The sequence below is a fragment of the Colletotrichum chrysophilum genome (assembly GCF_026319265.1).
Source record: "Colletotrichum chrysophilum strain AFK26 chromosome Unknown scaffold_60, whole genome shotgun sequence".
Taxonomy (NCBI): domain Eukaryota; kingdom Fungi; phylum Ascomycota; class Sordariomycetes; order Glomerellales; family Glomerellaceae; genus Colletotrichum; species Colletotrichum chrysophilum.
In genome coordinates this window covers 116,124-132,049 of record NW_026517347.1, presented here as the reverse complement: position 1 = coordinate 132,049, position 15,926 = coordinate 116,124, and the positions used below count along the sequence as shown (strand labels likewise).

General features: G+C 54.5%; 4 protein-coding genes across 4 annotated transcripts; all 4 read right to left on the bottom strand.

Annotated features, from left to right (window-relative positions):
• Positions 1-43: 43 nt before the first annotated feature.
• On the bottom strand, positions 44-2,240 carry COL26b_007425 (uncharacterized protein; the record flags this gene model as incomplete). The annotated part of the gene is made up of 3 exons (XM_053180217.1): positions 44-880; positions 940-1,838; positions 1,907-2,240. The coding sequence occupies 3 exons, from the start codon at positions 2,238-2,240 to the stop codon at positions 44-46; spliced, it is 2,070 nt and encodes a 689-aa protein (XP_053035826.1).
• Positions 2,241-6,226: 3,986 nt separating this feature from the next.
• COL26b_007424 (uncharacterized protein) lies at positions 6,227-7,802 on the bottom strand (the record flags this gene model as incomplete). The annotated part of the gene is made up of 4 exons (XM_053180216.1): positions 6,227-6,921; positions 6,973-7,097; positions 7,165-7,379; positions 7,443-7,802. 4 exons carry the CDS (start codon positions 7,800-7,802, stop codon positions 6,227-6,229), a joined length of 1,395 nt encoding a protein of 464 aa, XP_053035825.1.
• A 2,731-nt stretch (positions 7,803-10,533) lies between these two features.
• On the bottom strand, positions 10,534-11,186 carry COL26b_007423 (uncharacterized protein; the record flags this gene model as incomplete). Its single annotated transcript, XM_053180215.1, has 2 exons — positions 10,534-10,904; positions 10,961-11,186. 2 exons carry the CDS (start codon positions 11,184-11,186, stop codon positions 10,534-10,536), a joined length of 597 nt encoding a protein of 198 aa, XP_053035824.1.
• A 1,589-nt stretch (positions 11,187-12,775) lies between these two features.
• On the bottom strand, positions 12,776-15,926 carry COL26b_007422 (uncharacterized protein; the record flags this gene model as incomplete). The annotated part of the gene is made up of 2 exons (XM_053180214.1): positions 12,776-12,848; positions 12,916-15,926. The coding sequence occupies 2 exons, from the start codon at positions 15,924-15,926 to the stop codon at positions 12,776-12,778; spliced, it is 3,084 nt and encodes a 1,027-aa protein (XP_053035823.1).

Genomic DNA, 15,926 nt, shown 5'->3' with positions numbered 1-15,926 from the left:
CCTTCCTTTGCTCGAACCACCGCGGTATTCCCGCCACAGACTTTTATCCCTTCTTCTCGCTTGAGGCATCAGCACCCGACTCGCTGTCACGATCCCAGATCGCCGACTCCATGGACGGGTACACCAGGTCGGCGTCCTCCTCTCGCCACTCCTCCAAATCAACCAAGTTCCACTTCGCTCTCCAGAACCGGTTCCGAACCTTGTCCGACATGCCCACCATACGAATCTGCACACTCTTGCCGGAGTGCACGCGAATCTCGTCCTTCAATTCCTTCAGCGTCAGAATACCAGAGGTGTCGATGAAGGGCACCATCGTAAAGTCCCATACAACAACGGCAAGCGGTGTCTCTTTGAGGCGGACCTGCTTCTGCGCGCGCAGTCTCTCGAGCCGCTTCTCCGCCGCCACGCTCCAATGCCTGTCACGGTCGTCTTGGCTGAGACTGCTTTCGACGCGGGGGTACACCAGCTTGATCGCAGTCAGAGTCGTGTTCTTGGCGCGCTCGGCGTTAGGGAAGAATACGGCGTCGTTGAAGTCCACGACGATGGTGTCGCCGGGGATTGAGATGCCCGTGTTCTCGGTCTGGGTGCCCGTGGCGGGAGCGCTGCCGCGACGGGGACCGCTGGCAGTGATGCGGGTGATGGGCTGCGGGATGGAAGTGGTGATTTCGTTGGAGCTGGAGTGGATGACGGGCTTGACGAATGTTGAACGCAGCATTGTCCACGCAACAGACCAGGCGACGGCGACACCGATGCCGATCTCGGCACTGACGAAGATGGTGACCCAGAAGGAAATCATGGAGGCGACGAAATCGGCAAAGGAAATGCGCCAGAAGCGGTAGAAGAGTGACAGGGGGCCGAAAAGATGGACAACAGCCATGATCTGTAAAAGGGGGCTTTGTCAGTATTGTGTATGTCTTTGTTGGTCCGAGAAAAACCTACAATAATGGCAGACAGGGTCGTGGAAGGAAGCCAGTACAGAGCCGGGGAGAGGACATAAAGAGTCAGAAGGATGAAGCCAGCCGTGAACAGTCCGTTGAGGGGACTCTTGACACCACACTCAGATGCGACGGCGGTACGGGACATGGCGCCACCGACGGGCATCGTGCTGAAGAAGCTGTTGGCGATGTTGACGACACCAAGATAGTTCAACTCCTGGCTCTGGTCGATCTGGTAGTTGTTCTTCCTGCCAAAAGCCTTGCCGACGGCCAAGTGCTCGAGAGTGCTGGCCACAAGGGGCGCCACGGCTCTCGTCGCCACCTTCGCAACAAGACTTGACTCAGGGACATGGGGTCTTGCGATGCCGTGGGTGCTAACCTGGCTGACCTTCCAGGCGTAGTCAGCCTTGTCGCGGCCGCGGTTGACGAGGTAGCTGATGAGCGTGAAGATGACGAGCACGATGACGGCACGGGAGTTGGCGAGGAGCTTGATGGCGAAGTGCCTCTTGCCCCATTTCTTGCCGACCTTCTCTAGACCTATGAGGATGATGAGAGTTCCGAGACCAACGCCGCAGGTCGGTCCATCCCAGTCAGGAAGACGCTTCAAAACGTCGCCAATGACGTTGAAAACTCCTGACGGCACGTTGGACAGTCCAACGAGAGAGCCTACCTGGCCAAAGGCAATGACAAGAGCTGCGGCTGAGATGAAGCCTGTGAGAACCGGGAATGAGACGTAGTCGAGGAGGAAACCGAGGCCGAAGAGACCAATGATGAGGGAGTAGACTCCGACAAAGAGGGAGACGGATGTGGCAATCTTGGTGATATCAAAGCCTTCTTCGCTGAGGTCGTGTACGATTTCCGCAGTCAGGAGACCCAAAATGGAGGTTGGACCGGTTGAGAGATCTGAAGTTTTGGCAAGGTTAGAAAATCCCCATGAAACATGCTGTCCCATTTCTTCACTATGAACTGACCTTTTGAGGTTCCCATAATCACCGCAAAGGCAGCTGGGAGCCAACTTGAGTACAGACCGTTGGCGATGGGAATAGTTGCAATCTTGGCGTAGGCCAGAGACTGCGGAATGAGCATCACACCGACGGTCAGACCGGCGATGAAGTCCGTGATGAGCCATTTGGGCTGGTATTTCGGCAGCCACTGGACGATTGGGACCTTTTCGAGGAGGTAGACGCCCGCGGCGGAAGGCAGCTTGGGTGCCCCTGAGACAACAAAGTCGCGGGCCCGGCTGATGCTGGCGTCCGTCACGAACTCGTCCTGAGCATGTTCGATCTTTCCCTTGAAGTTGAACATCTTGACAACGAGGTCTGCCAAAACGGGAGCAGAAAAGAAAGAAGAGAAGGAGGTGTCTGAGCTGTTTGCTTTGGTCGTTCGAGAACAGACACGTTGGTTTCAAACAGTTGAGATGGTTATATCCTTCTCATAACAGATGATGGTGCAATCGTCGTCGGCCCTACTCCCGGCCTCTTCAACTCATGTTCTGACAATGCAGAGATAACAACAAGCCATCCAGCCCCGCTGTGATGCTGATGGAGGTGTTCTTTATGCTTGAGAATGCATTGCTATCTGATCCGCACATTGCAGCTGCCCGCTTGCGCAAGTCCTCCCGTTGCAACACAGACCACATGAGAACGCGACCTCAACCTGGGATGAAGTCGCCTGCGCTGCCGCACAGTGAACACTCATGCAGCCGTGAAGGAGGGTTGGGAGGTGAGGGGTCAGGGCCTTGGGAGGCGTGAGCCAAGCAATCCCAGATACAGCAGCAGCCGCAGAGCTACGACAAACATCACGGATGGAGGCTGGCTGTACAACCAACATCACCGTCGACAACGTAGTAAACTGCCGTACCCTCCTTCGGACGACTTTCGGGATCCCCTCACTAGCCGACGTGACCGGGTCTAATGCAGTTCATCACGGCTTGGTCATTTGAGCGTCGAGCAGTTCACATTGGTGGGAGTTTGGCTGGATGGGCGTTCGTGCGGTGGTAATGCCCCCCTCGCGCGGAGTCGCGCCGCGAACGAAGACCAGTCAAGTTAACAAGCTAGCCCCTGGGAAGGGTGACAAGTGCTGCAACTCCAAGACCGTCTCTTCTCCAAAAATAAGGCCCGAGGACTGAATGTGGTATGCGGTAGGTAGTATGTCTATCCAACTCAATTTGAAACTAGCAGCCCACCGGACGGCTGTAGAGCGCGGGAGAGCAAGGGCGTGGCGAACAAAACGGGATCGCAGATCACATGCGGCCGGGGAAGGGACATCTTTGGATGGCATAGTTGGAGTAAGGGAACTCGATGCTGATTGAGAGAAGCACGTCTACTACCTACGAGACTAGGTATGCGACGGTACGTTCATAGCACACACACATGATTACGGCGCAGCAGGGCGAGGACATTGGAGTTGGAGTTGGAGAGCACGTCAGCTGAGATGGCCAGCCGTGGCCCCTCATTCACCATGTTCAAAGACCAGGAAACCTTGAGCATCCCATGTTTATTCCAATGTCCATCCAAGCATCTGTAGTCATTAAACTCTCTATGGGCAGAATTCACCATCCTTGGCGTGCCAGAGCCGCAATGCTAAGACAACCGCCAAGTCCATTCTCTTGGCTTCCTCGTGGTTTCTGCAAATTTCAAAGCACCGATGGGCGGTCTTGGCGGTCGCACAGCGCAAATCTGTGCGAGTATTAGGTAGTGTCGCAGACAGAGGCCCGCCACCGCGCGACCACCTTGGGAAGAGAGAACGAGAGAACGAAGGGTGCGAAGGTCCCATAGAAGAAAAAGCCGAGGGGCTCGCTGGTAACCCAAAGTCCCCAAATTGTTTCAAGCCAAGCTCTTTCTCGACGCCTCGGATGACCCCCATACTGCGTAGTAGGTCTTGGGTTGCATGCATAGGTTCCCAAGGTGCTCTTGGCGGCTACCATATCGAATTTCCTCTTCGGGATTGGCGAGAAGAGATAACAGGCTCTCAGTCCTAAGACAAGCGTCCACTTGGCTCTCTCTTGTCCTCTCCTTAGCCCACGTAGACTGGGTCCGGTGTTCGTCATCTGCAAATGCACCGTTGAGCTTCTATGTAAGGCAAAGTCTCCATAGTACGGTCAGATAGTAAGCAGCAATATGGGGCCTGCTTGACGTCGGTCAGCGAAAAAAGGTGCTTTTGTAACCATCCCAAAACGGCAGCGTGCTCGCAGCCTGCCTATTCGCCCTTCTTGTTCCTCTTCTTCTGCTGAGTACTGACTGACCTCCCTCCTTGACGCCCGCCGTACATGTACCGCACGTTAGTCTGACGCGGGCGCAATCCCACGTCGTTCATTCTCACTACCAAGTCCCCTCCCGCCGCGTAACTATGGGCCAAGACGCGGGGTACATACCCGTCCAATAGCGCTCCCGTCACGGCCATCGGTTGCTAGCAAGGGGCCTGGCTCGCTCGCTGGAGGAACAGACTTAACGAGCGCAATGACGAGGCACGATGTCGTGTGCCGGTGGGAAGCGGTCTCCACCGGGCTCTTCACACCCTCCCGAAGTTCCCTGTCCAGTGGAGCGAGGCCTTGTCTTCGATACGACGGGACAAGCTTTTGATTTCCCCGGCAAAAGGTGGCATGCCAAGCCCGCGAATCAGGTGCCGTGTTCCGGCCATGGATGACCGGGATCGTGTCCGGCGCCGACCGGGGTTGGGCAGCATCGAGCCAGCGCTACTACGCAGGAAATGGCACAAAATGGCAGTCTACCCGCCTGCGATTAACGAGGGCGATTCGGCGAGAACGGGTTGTGGGCCATGATGGGATGGGGAAGCAACAAGAGCCGTGAGTTTCTACATATGCGCCATCCCTAGTCATGGATGTTACCACTGTCTGTGTACGGAGTACGGTACGTCTGTTCGATCAAGATGCAGCGGTCACACCGACCAGGGTTCTTGCAGCACTCGTCTGTTGTAAAAAGGCCGCCGTTGACTGGCTCCTCGGTAATAGCAGCGTATGCTTGCGCAGACCGACGACGAATGAGGGTGGGATGCGAACCTCGATGGGATGGCATTCGGTTTCCATGCTCAAGTCTGCCAGGGGCTTGTCTTGTCGCTGGCCTGCTACTGCTGGCTGCTTAAACCATCCATAGAAACATTCTCCAACCGCTGTCATCATTTTTAGCACACTCGGTTCCATTCACATTTTACCCCTCTTCCCATCTCCAACTTCCAAGAATAGGAATGGGTGTCCATCGCCCGCGCAACCTTGAATCCTTCTCACCCATCCAAGAGCGCCCACGCCTCTGCCGCTGCGGAAAAAGATTGGACGAAGACGTCCTTTCGCCTGGGTCTGGCCGTGCAGCTTGCTCTTGTCAGCTCCGGCGCGCGCATCCCCCGTTCCCACTGAAACGGAACTATTGGCCCGGTGGTGATGGTGTTCACCTTTGGCGGCGTCCCTCCCATCGTGCGGGGTTCGTCCTTGCGCCTCCCTGTTCGACAGAGTCACCACCTTCTTGATCCTTCTGCCTTTTCCGCCTCCTGCTCACACCTCTCCGGTGATAAGCCCCAAGGACATGGGCGCGAGGGGTAATGATCCTGGCGAGGTGAGCCTGGCCGCGGGTCGCGGGGGGTGTGAAGGAGCCCAGCAAGGGCGATAGCCTATGGTAGTCCTGTTCAACCACACCGAGGTAGTGATCACGAACATGACCCCTCTTTCTCCTAGATTAGATCTATTCGAAGTACGGCAAACAAGTATTTGCCACGGGTATCCTTCGGAGACCTGTCGGCAAGAGTATTTGGGGTCTTGACTGGTCAGACAGAGCGTTATTGTTGATAGACCGCTAGTGTATACGTGTTCTGCTTCTAGTTCGAGAAGCGAAGGAGGCGATCTATGCGCGGCTGACTGAATGGTGATACAAAGTCTAGGCTTGGCAGCGGCAACTGAGTAACCCGTAGTGTTTGGACGAAAGATGGGACCAGAGTCACCAGAGAGCACGGATACCCCGAGTATGCCCATCTCATGACGGAAGTTTGTTGAGTTGATTTTAGAGACTCTCGCTCTTCGGCTGAAAACGCAAAAAAGGATGGGATTTCTGGTTTCGGCTGAATGGAACAAAACGGCCAGACCGAAATTGTAGGCATCATGGACTAAGTTGCCAAGAATAATGAAATGGTATTATTGAGCGATCAGCAACTATTGTAGACTTTGCAATGACTTTTTTGCTGCAAATGTTTCATCGTCGATAACGAAACGAAACTCCAAAGCACAGGCTTCAAAGCCAAGCTGTCATGTTTCCCGGGTTCCGGACTTCCATTGTGGCAGTGCTCCCTCAAAGTTCGTCGGTCTGAGTGCCATCGGTTTCCTTCTCCAGAGCATCAGGCAGAGTGATTTCATCCTTCTCGGCACTGCGGACCTTTTCCCAGAATTTCTCGCCGTTTTCGGGGTCTTCGGCGAAGAGGTGGTCGATGACCATCTTCTTGGGTGTCTCTCCCATCCACTGGAATAGTGAAAAGTCTCTGAATTCGTCGGCGCGGAAGATTTCGAGCATTTCGAGGGGTTCGTCGCCGATGTTCTCGACGAAGTGGCCCATGTTCTTAGGGACAATACCGACATCGCCGGGAACATAATCAAAAGTTCTCGCGTTTCCTTCAGAAGCAAAAATCGTAACTCGGGCACGTCCCTTGATAAAGAAGGACCATTCATCGGCGTTAGGGTGCCAGTGCATTTCTCGGAGGGCACCGGGTTCAATGATAGCGTGTGCGGCGGCGACGGTTTTTGAAATCGGGAAGTTGTTCGAGTCCGTAATTCTGACCTGTCCACCAGACGTCTTCTTCGGTTCCTGAGCAAGCATTTTGTGAGTGAACTGGTGCTTTGACTTCTTGACGCCCTTTCCGTTGGGGGCCTCGTGGCCGATCGAGCCGGGAGTAGTTCCCTGGAAAATGTATTTTTCACCCTCAGGGATGTGAGCGAAAATTTCTGGGGCCAAGTTGAAGTTCTTCGAGATAACGGAGCGAGGGGTGTGGGCTTTTGTACGGTTAGTATTTGCTCAAATAATTGTATTGAACGGTGTCGTACCAAGCCAGTCCGTCAAGATGAAAGTAGACTCCTCAGAAAAGCTTCCATCATCGAAAATCAACAGGAACTCGGTGCCGTTCTCGCCGAGACCTTGAAGGGAGTGAGGAACACCAGATGGGAAATACCTGGATGTTTTGGGTCAGTTATGTTCCTGTCAAGCAGACTGGGCTTTGTTTGTTGGCTGCGTCTTACCAAAGGTCACCCTTGTTCAAATCATCAATGAAATTGCCTCCCTCGTAGTCGATCGCGGTGACACGAACGCTGCCGTCGAGAACGTAGGCCCACTCAGCCTCCTTGTGCCAGTGAAGCTCACGAATCACGCCCTCGTCCAATCGCATGTTGACGCCGGCCAACTCGACGCTCGTGGATAGCTCGCGAACTGTAGTCTGTCGGGTCCAGCCGCCTTCCTAGGGTGTATGTCAGTGCTGTACAAATCGCGTCTGTGGCACATCGCAATATGGGGCACAAACCTCAATCCGAATGTGGGAGTCAGCGAAGCTCCAGCGCATGTTGGCCAGATTGCCATGATCGGTGCTGGGAGGTCGAACGAGATCGGGGTTTTGTCTGGAGCGAGCCTCGTTCCATGGTCCAAGGACCGAAGCACCGAGTCCATTGCGGTAGGGCAAGGGATCAAGCTCATCTCCAACGGAGTCAACAGGACCGTCGTACTTGTCCTTATGACCGGGCGTGTAAGGAGGCGCGCTGGACCGGTATTTGGAAGGGAGACCCTTTCCGTCGAGAAGACGCTGGCGAGGACTGTCTTGGACGGGAATCGCGAGGGTAGGGGCGATGAGACCCAGGACAGCTCCGGAGAGGAGCGGGAGATGCATGATGGGCGTGAGGTAGGAAGGTCAAAAGGCTGCTCAGCAGAAGAAACATTGACTTGTCTGGCACGTAACTCCAAACCAATATTCTGCAGCAATGGCTTTTATACCCATAGAATAAAGCCAAGACGCGAAGATCCTCGGTACGATCATGGGAAGTTTTCGGGACCTCGAAGCTCAGAGCTAGCTCTGATTGACCAATGGGCACATCCTTCGACCCCTGATAGCTCTCTCTCCGACGAACGGGCACATCAGCTATCAGAGGCCGTGTAGATTGCAACACGGCGTTGACACCGAGTCAAGGCCGACGCTTCTCCGCAGGCTGGTCGCATAGCTATCGCAAGGGTCGGAGGTGAGCTCGATCGAACTGCGCGTCGCACGAAGCTGCGGGGTCCGCCGTATCAGCATCGCTTACCCCTTACCCCAAGCTACAACCCCTGCTCGCGCGGTAAATGATTGGTGACTACAGCGAACTAGCTGTGCTCCCTGCCGGGGTTTCGACGGCATGTTGGAAGTATCGCCCAACATGGATTTTGATGGTCCGTCTGTCGGATGATGGTGAGGGGACGAAGTCTTGGATGATGGAAAATGCATCCGGGAGAATGGCGATGACGCGTTGGAGTGCCCAGGTACGTACCTTGCATGCACGCGTCTCGCCCAGCAACGACACTGAGCCAAGTTGTTGTCTTGGGGAGTCTGAGGTTGAGGTGTCTGGTGATCTTGACCAAGCGTTGTGATAAGAAAGCCAGGAAAGTAAATCAAACAACATGGGCAATGTCGGTGATGCGATCAGACCACGTAAGGCGAATAAGACCACGAAGATCACAGTGCGATCGAGTACTTCAATGTAATTAAAATCAAGAAGTGCATTGTATTGACTGCGCATTTTCATTCTTGAAAGAATAAACATCCCAAGTGCTTTTCAAACTTGGTGTTAGACCCAAGTTTCCAATATCAGCAATTATTGTTCACACTTCCACCATGCCTTGGGCCGATCCACGAGCAATCGCAGCTATCCAACGGCGTTTTCAGACATATTCAATAGCCACTCCTCACATATTAGCCAAGACTTCACTGTCTGTTAGGCCAGCTTCACCTGAGAAGGAACATCGCGTAGGGGTCGATGGAGAGAGGAAGCGTTGGAAACGGTATGTGCAATGTGGATGTTAGCTAAGTAAAATTCGAATGAATTAGTAACCATTGGACATTAATTATGTAGACTTGTGGGTAATGCTCTGCCTTAAGTCTCGTATCACTGGTTTCATAAAATATTTGATTCCCAGTTTTAAATATATACTAAACAGAGAAGGGCTCATTTGCTATGAGAATTAAGCTGAATTTCACTTTCGGTCATCTCTCCTTACCCTGTTTAACATAATATTCCCGCCTTTCACTCTCTCACTGACAAAAGTTCAGTAGCCAACATACAATAACTTCACAGCTTGAGGCAGGCGCTCCCTTCTTGAAACGGTCTTTCCTTCTGCGCGCACACAGAACCTGCTTGAAAACTTTTCACTTCCTTGTTTCCTTTCTCACTTCTTTCTCAACCTTCTCCTTCAACCCTTCACCAACCTCACTTACAATCCACCCAACGCCAAAGGCTCAACCAGGCCTTCCTTCCACGCGCACACAGAACCTGCTTCAAAACTTTTCACTTCCTTGTTTCCTTTCTCACTTCTTTCTCAACCTTCTCCTTCAACCCTTCACCAACCTCACTTGCAGTCTACTCAACACCAAAGACTAATCCAGGCCAGACGCACAATGGCGGACCCTTTCAAAAAGTATTTGACCAAACCACATTCTATATTGATTGGTGCTAACATTTTAAGCGCTGTGATTCTACTCGCTGATGGCCGGGTCGTTCGCGCGAGAGACCTCACAACAGCCAACATTGGTCCTACTGTCCTTCACGACGAAGCGTTGAAAAGTGCTATCAGACAACTCAGGACTCCCCTGCCGGATGGCCCACGCGATTCAACATCCAATGTCGTCACCTCCGGCTCTTCCAGCCAGGCGCAGAATCTCATGACTCAAACTTCTACTGAGAAAGAAGGAGGGGCCGACACAGATCTGAGTATCAATGCCAACACACGCACCGCCACACATCAGAACACCTCACGCAGACCTTCTGGAAGAGGAAGAGCTCACACCCTTGTGTGTGTGCATTGCAACAAAGGCTTTTCCAGGAACGACACGGTGAGGCTGCACCTTATCAATACGCATTATAAGAAGGAGACGCCTGGAATCACCGATGAGGAGGCGCAGGCCAAGTCCAGACAGGAGGCGCCGTGAGCTTGCATGAGCTTGCATCGCCCAGGACATCAGTGGCTAGGATAACGACTTGCCCTTGCAGGAAGACAAGCAAACCAGCGACTGGAATTGAGTGCGATTGGAAGTGCGCAAGGAGCACAGTTGGGACGAAAATACAATCAGGGAGTTCAGAGATTGATTGAGCACATCATCATGGGCTTCGAGGGGATAGGGTAATCCGGATGGCGCATTCAAGTACCCGCTACATAGAGACATCAAGATACATCATTCTTGCACTATCACGTTGAGTTGACACAAAGCACCAAGGTATCAAGTGATGATTGATTATTAAGGTTTCTATCTATCCTCCTCTAGATCCCAATTACCATGCTTTTACTCCAGCTACACCATACTGGGCTCAAGCACAATCAAGTGCTTCTAAGCCGCGCCCTCAAGAGGCGAATGACACGTTGCTGCCATGAACTGCTTACAGGGCAGCAAGGGCACCAACAGCCAGCATGGCGAGGACACCAACGGGGCCCTGGACGTTGGCACCGTTGACAGTGACGGGAGCGACGGTGGAGGTGGCGGTGGAGGTGCCGTTGCGGCTGGTGACGGCGCTGGTAACAACAACGGTCCTGGTGGCGGAAGCGGAGGCGCTGGCCTGAGAGATTCTGCTGGTGATGGAGGCGGCTCTGCTGGAGGCAGAAGCGACGCGGCTCGAGACGGAGGCGACGACAGCGGAGGAGACGGAGGCAACGGCGGAAGAGACGGCAGGGACGGCGGCGGCAGAGGAGGCAGGGCCACCACCGCCAGCAACGGCGGCGCAGATCTTGCCAGCGGCAGGCAGAACCTGGTCTAGGGGAATAGTTAGCATCACTCCTTGACACGATATATTACTCGGGAAGACCTACTGGCAGCGACCTCGGCACCGCAAGAGGCCAGGACGCAGGGGGTACCGGCGGTGACGATGGCCTGGTAGTTGGCAGGGCTGCACAAGCAGGCCACGTCACCGGCCTGGCACTTGCCGGTGGAAGTGACGGCGTTGTTCAAGCAAGTGACGGCACACGAGGGGATACCGTCGAGCTGAGCAGCAACGAGGCCGACAACGGCGAGGATGGTGGCGGCGGAGAACTTCATTTTGAACGTTGGAAAGATTGTCGGGGGGACTTGAGTTGAAGGGTTGAAAGTTGTTCAAGTGAGAGACGGTTGATCGACAACGAGTGAATAGGCTTGTTCGGTTGAAGTGAGTGAGTCGGATGAGTTGAATGCGCTGAAGAGGAAAGGAAACATGGTGATGGGGTGCGAGAGACTCGCCCCTCATATACTTGGACAGAACGCCATGAATTAGACTCGTGGATCAGTGGGAATACGCTACGTTCCTAGCGGGTTGACCGAGACAGAGCCCGTTCTCGTATCATAGGCCCACATAGGAATGTGTCGTTGTTGCTTGCAGCCACAAGCCAAACCACATCCGTGACTGAGACATCACGCCATCCAATCGGGGTGTTTTTTTCAATTCTTCAGCTTCTTGGTTCCTGGGGCGGAGCATGGGAATGTTAGCTCGTTGAGGGGCAGTTGCATGGCAGCCCAGACAGGAATCCGCAAACGACCTGAATGCCGAGTCCGTCCACCTGGAGACATTACCTGGAGGCAACCCGGGTTCTGGGAATTTCCTGATATCATACACTGGGCTTTGTTGGGGCGAGAACCGTCCGAAGACAGTCTCTACAGAATGCCATCGTCGATACGACTATTATCTGGGGTGCCAAGACTATGGGACGCCCCCGGGTTCAACGCCGCTGAGGGTATTCACGCAATTCCCAAGGGGTTGGTTTTACATTACGCTACCCGATGCGGACGATGAGATGGCGCTACCGGCGAAGTGTTGGTTAGCCGGGACGGACGGGTGAGAAAGCTTGGCTCGTTTGAGACGGGGGCAGATCTCTCCGTCCACGGTTTCAACAAAGTGGCCTGGTTGTGGTTGATCTAATGAACGAGTGGTTGTCAGCCCATGGGAAGTCTGAGAAATTAACTCCTGGAAAATAAGGAGAGCATTGATCAGCCACATGTCGCGAACTATTGGGCTTCAACTTCCACTGGCGGCCACGCGAGCTGCTTAGTTCCCGCACCACAAGACCGATCCTCTCGATTGGTTCGAGTTTGCCCCTGGCTTGCGCTCACTCAAATCGACAAACGCCACGGCGCTCACATATCCGGGTAAGAGGCAAGCCACTTGGTGGCGGCTCACGTTGTCAAACGAGAATCGCCTCGTCAAGTGGCCTAGACCAAGCCCGAGGTTTCCGAAGGAGAGGTCGAGGCGCGACGGAGGCAAACGGTTGATAATATGGTAATAGGAATTACAACAGGAGCTGACGCTATCTAGAACTATTTGCTACACGGCACACGAAATCTACACGATGCATGTTTTTATGCGCTCCCGAGAGCACCCATCTGACCCAAGTCCGTCCATGCAATCCGTTACATGTCTAGTCCGTTCCGATCCGTTCCATTCCCGTACCCAGCCGTGACAAAGGAAATATGTGAATGAAAGAACTCGTGATGGTGGCCAATATTGCCCCACGCTGCTACCGAACAAATGAAAAGAAACAAAGGAAACGCTACCATAATCATTCAATCGTCGCCATGCGGCTACCGTAAACCCCTATCACTACATATGTGTATATCCTTGCACCATATACCTGATGATATAATTGTTTGCGACTGGTTTAATCGCTCTTGTCACCCTCCGACTGGGACGAGGATCGCATCGCGCGCAAGTCGCTTCGACGAATGACTTGACTGAAGACGAAAGTTAGCATCATGTCCTGGCATTCTTCAAGATAGAAAAGAGGGGAGAATAACTTACATCCTGCCACGTTCGTTGGGATCACGGATAACGACAAGCTGTTCCTTCTTCTTGTCGTTGTCCTTTGTCTTGGTGCGCGACGACGACTTCTTGGACTCCCCGGACGGCGAGGCCACGCGCCCGCGCAGCGACTTAATCTGTTGCTGCAGGCCGACGACCTCGGCCACAGTAGCCTCGTATGTTGCGCGAAGACCATCAAGCTGAGCGTTGACCGCGCCAAGCTGAGCCGTCAGCGACAGGTTCTCTTGGCGGAGCACAGGAGCTTGGTTTGCCTCCGGCTCAAGCTCGGCGATGCGAGCGTTCAAGCCATCTCTCTGGGGCTCAAGGTTGGCAACCCGGGCAGCGAGATCGTTTCTCTCAGCGGTGAGGGGCTCGAGGTTGGCGACGCGGGCAGCGAGCTCGTCTCTCTCGGCGGTGAGGGAGCCAAGCTTGACTGTCTCTTCTTGAAGCTGGTCGTTGCGCGTCTGGAGTTCGGCAATGTTCTGACGGAGCTCCTCCATGACGGCGGGTTCGGGGGCAGAGGAGGCAACGGAATCGGCCTTCTCAGCAGCCGGCTCAGCCTCGGCCTCCGGTGAGGGGGCGGGAACGGGCTCAGCTTCAACCTCGGGCATCGCCTTGTCGACCTGAGACGGAGCCACAGACTTGGCGTCGTCCTTGACCTCTTCTTCGACAATGATGACCTCCTCAACAGGCGGCGCCGGCGGCGCATCCTCGGGGGCAGGTGGCGCGGGGGCAGCATCATCGTCGGCCTTGACGGTACCGGCATCGCTGCCAGCATCGCTCTCGGAAATGACTGAAGGAGCGATGGATGGAGCAGCAGAGCCCATGAGAGACTCTGCACGGCGGAGCTCGCTGGTGACGGACTCGTTCTCGTCCTTCAATGAGGCGTTCTCGTCAATCAGCGACGCGTTTTCTCCAGCCAGGGAAGCGTTTTCGTCAATCAGTGATGCATTCTCTCCGGCCAGGGAAGCGTTTTCGTCCTTAAGAGACCCAATCTCTGACTGAAGGCCGACTCTTTCATCCCAGAGACGGAGGATTTGAGAGGTATGGTCATCCTGGTCACTGAGGAGGCCCTGAACCTGTTCCTTCAGCGTGGTGTTGCGCTCCTTCATGGTATCGATGCGCGTCTGGAGCTTGTCATACTTGGCCTGTACACCCTCAAGGTCCTTGACCCGGGTGTCAAGCTCCGCCTTGCCAATCTCGAGCTCACCCTTGGTGATCTCAAGGCTTTCGAAGCGGGTCTGGAGATCGGTGTTGGCAGTCTCAAGCTCAGTGAACCTGACCACGATCTCTTGCTTTTCAACCTCGATGGCGTCAAAGCGCTCCTGGATACCCTTCTTCTCGGTCTCGAGCTGTTCGACGCTGGCTTCAAGTCCCTTCTTCTGCTCATCGAGTTCATCGATGCGAATCTGCAGGTTCTTGTTGGCCTCGGTGAGGCCTCCGCTCTCCTTGAGAAGCGAGTCGACTTGAGGCTTATATCTGTCGAGCTCCATGCGCAGGAGGTCGCGCTCAGAAGTGACGTCGCCGAGTTCAGTGCCCCTCTTGATAAGGTCGGTCTCAAGGCTGGCGACGCGAATCCTGAGGGCGTCTCTGGTCAACTCAGCGGCAGCGATTCTCTCAATGAGAGCGCGCTCAGTCTCCTTGGTGACAGCGCCGAGATCACCGAGATCCTTCTCGAGATTGGAGCAGCGAGCTTCGAAATGCTCTCTCTCCTTCTTCTGCTCTGCAAAGTCATTCTCGAGAGTGGCGTACTTGGAAGAGATGTTGTTCTTGGCGTCTCTCTCAGAGGCGAGAGTTTGCTCGAGCTCAGTGGACTTGGATTCGAGCTCAGTGAACCTGGCGGCGAGCTCGTTTGACTTGGATCCAAGTTTGCTTGTCTTGGCTTCCAGCTCGGTTGATTTGGCTTCCAACTCAGCCGCGACGTCGCGGAGCTCATCGCGCTCCTTCCTAACTCCCTCGAGGTTCATTTCATGTTCGTGAAGGAGGTTGTTGGCGTCATCGAGAAGCTGAAGTTGCACCTCCAAGTCGCTAGTAATTCTCGTCAAGTCGCGTGTAATTCTGTCGTTGAGCTTTTGCTCATCCCTGTGCAGCTTCTCGATCATGCCCTTGTCGGCAGATAGTGTCTTCAGGCTTTCAAGAGCCTCATTGCGCTGTCTCTCTGCCCTCTCCTTATCGGAGTGAAGTATGTCAAGTCGGTCAAGGGCATCCTCTAGTCTCCTGTCGGTGGCGGACTGTCTGCCGAGAAGGCTCTTGGTCTCATCTCTCATGCGTGAGATCTCCTTGAGGAGGTCCTCCTCAACTCTCTCACGCTCGCGAAGCTCTTCATGAGTGATGCGGGGAACAGAAGGGGGAGCGGGAAGGGCGGCAGGGGCAGGGGGTGCCTTGATCTCAATGTGCAGGGTCTTCTTCACAGGGGCGGCAATGTCAATGCGAGCTCCCCTTAGCTTTGCTGGCTTAGCGGGGGTAACTGGTGCTGAGGCTCTCTTCACGACTTGCTTCTCTTGAGAGATGGATTGAGGGAGTGGGGCAAAGGTGATGGAAGGCCTAGGGCGAGCGGTGGTGGTGGTGTCGGTCTTTGGGGGGTAGTAGTCCTCGTCGGAGGAGGCTACACTGGTTGCGTTGGTGACGGTAGACTGAGTGTCGAAGCTGTACTTTGACTCGTTGTCGGAGTCGTGGCTCTCATCACCGGATAGGTAAGATTGGTCGTTGGAACGTCTCCATGGTCGTTCAATCTCAGGACGACCCCGGAAGCGGAGGGAAGGGGGCTTGAACAGGAGAGGCTTGCCGCTGGGGGTCTTGCGTCTCCAGCTTCCGGATGTGCTGGTGCTCAGGTCGGACCTGTTGTCTGAAGAGTGGTCGACGAGTGAGACGTCGGAGATGTTGGCGTGAGACATATCGATCATCTCAATAGATGTGCCATCTGGCACGGAGACTGAGGGCCGTCTTTGCTTGCCGAAGCGGGCGATGCCCGGGCGGCCCTTGTTGGGCACGGCGTCACGAGTTGGCGCCAT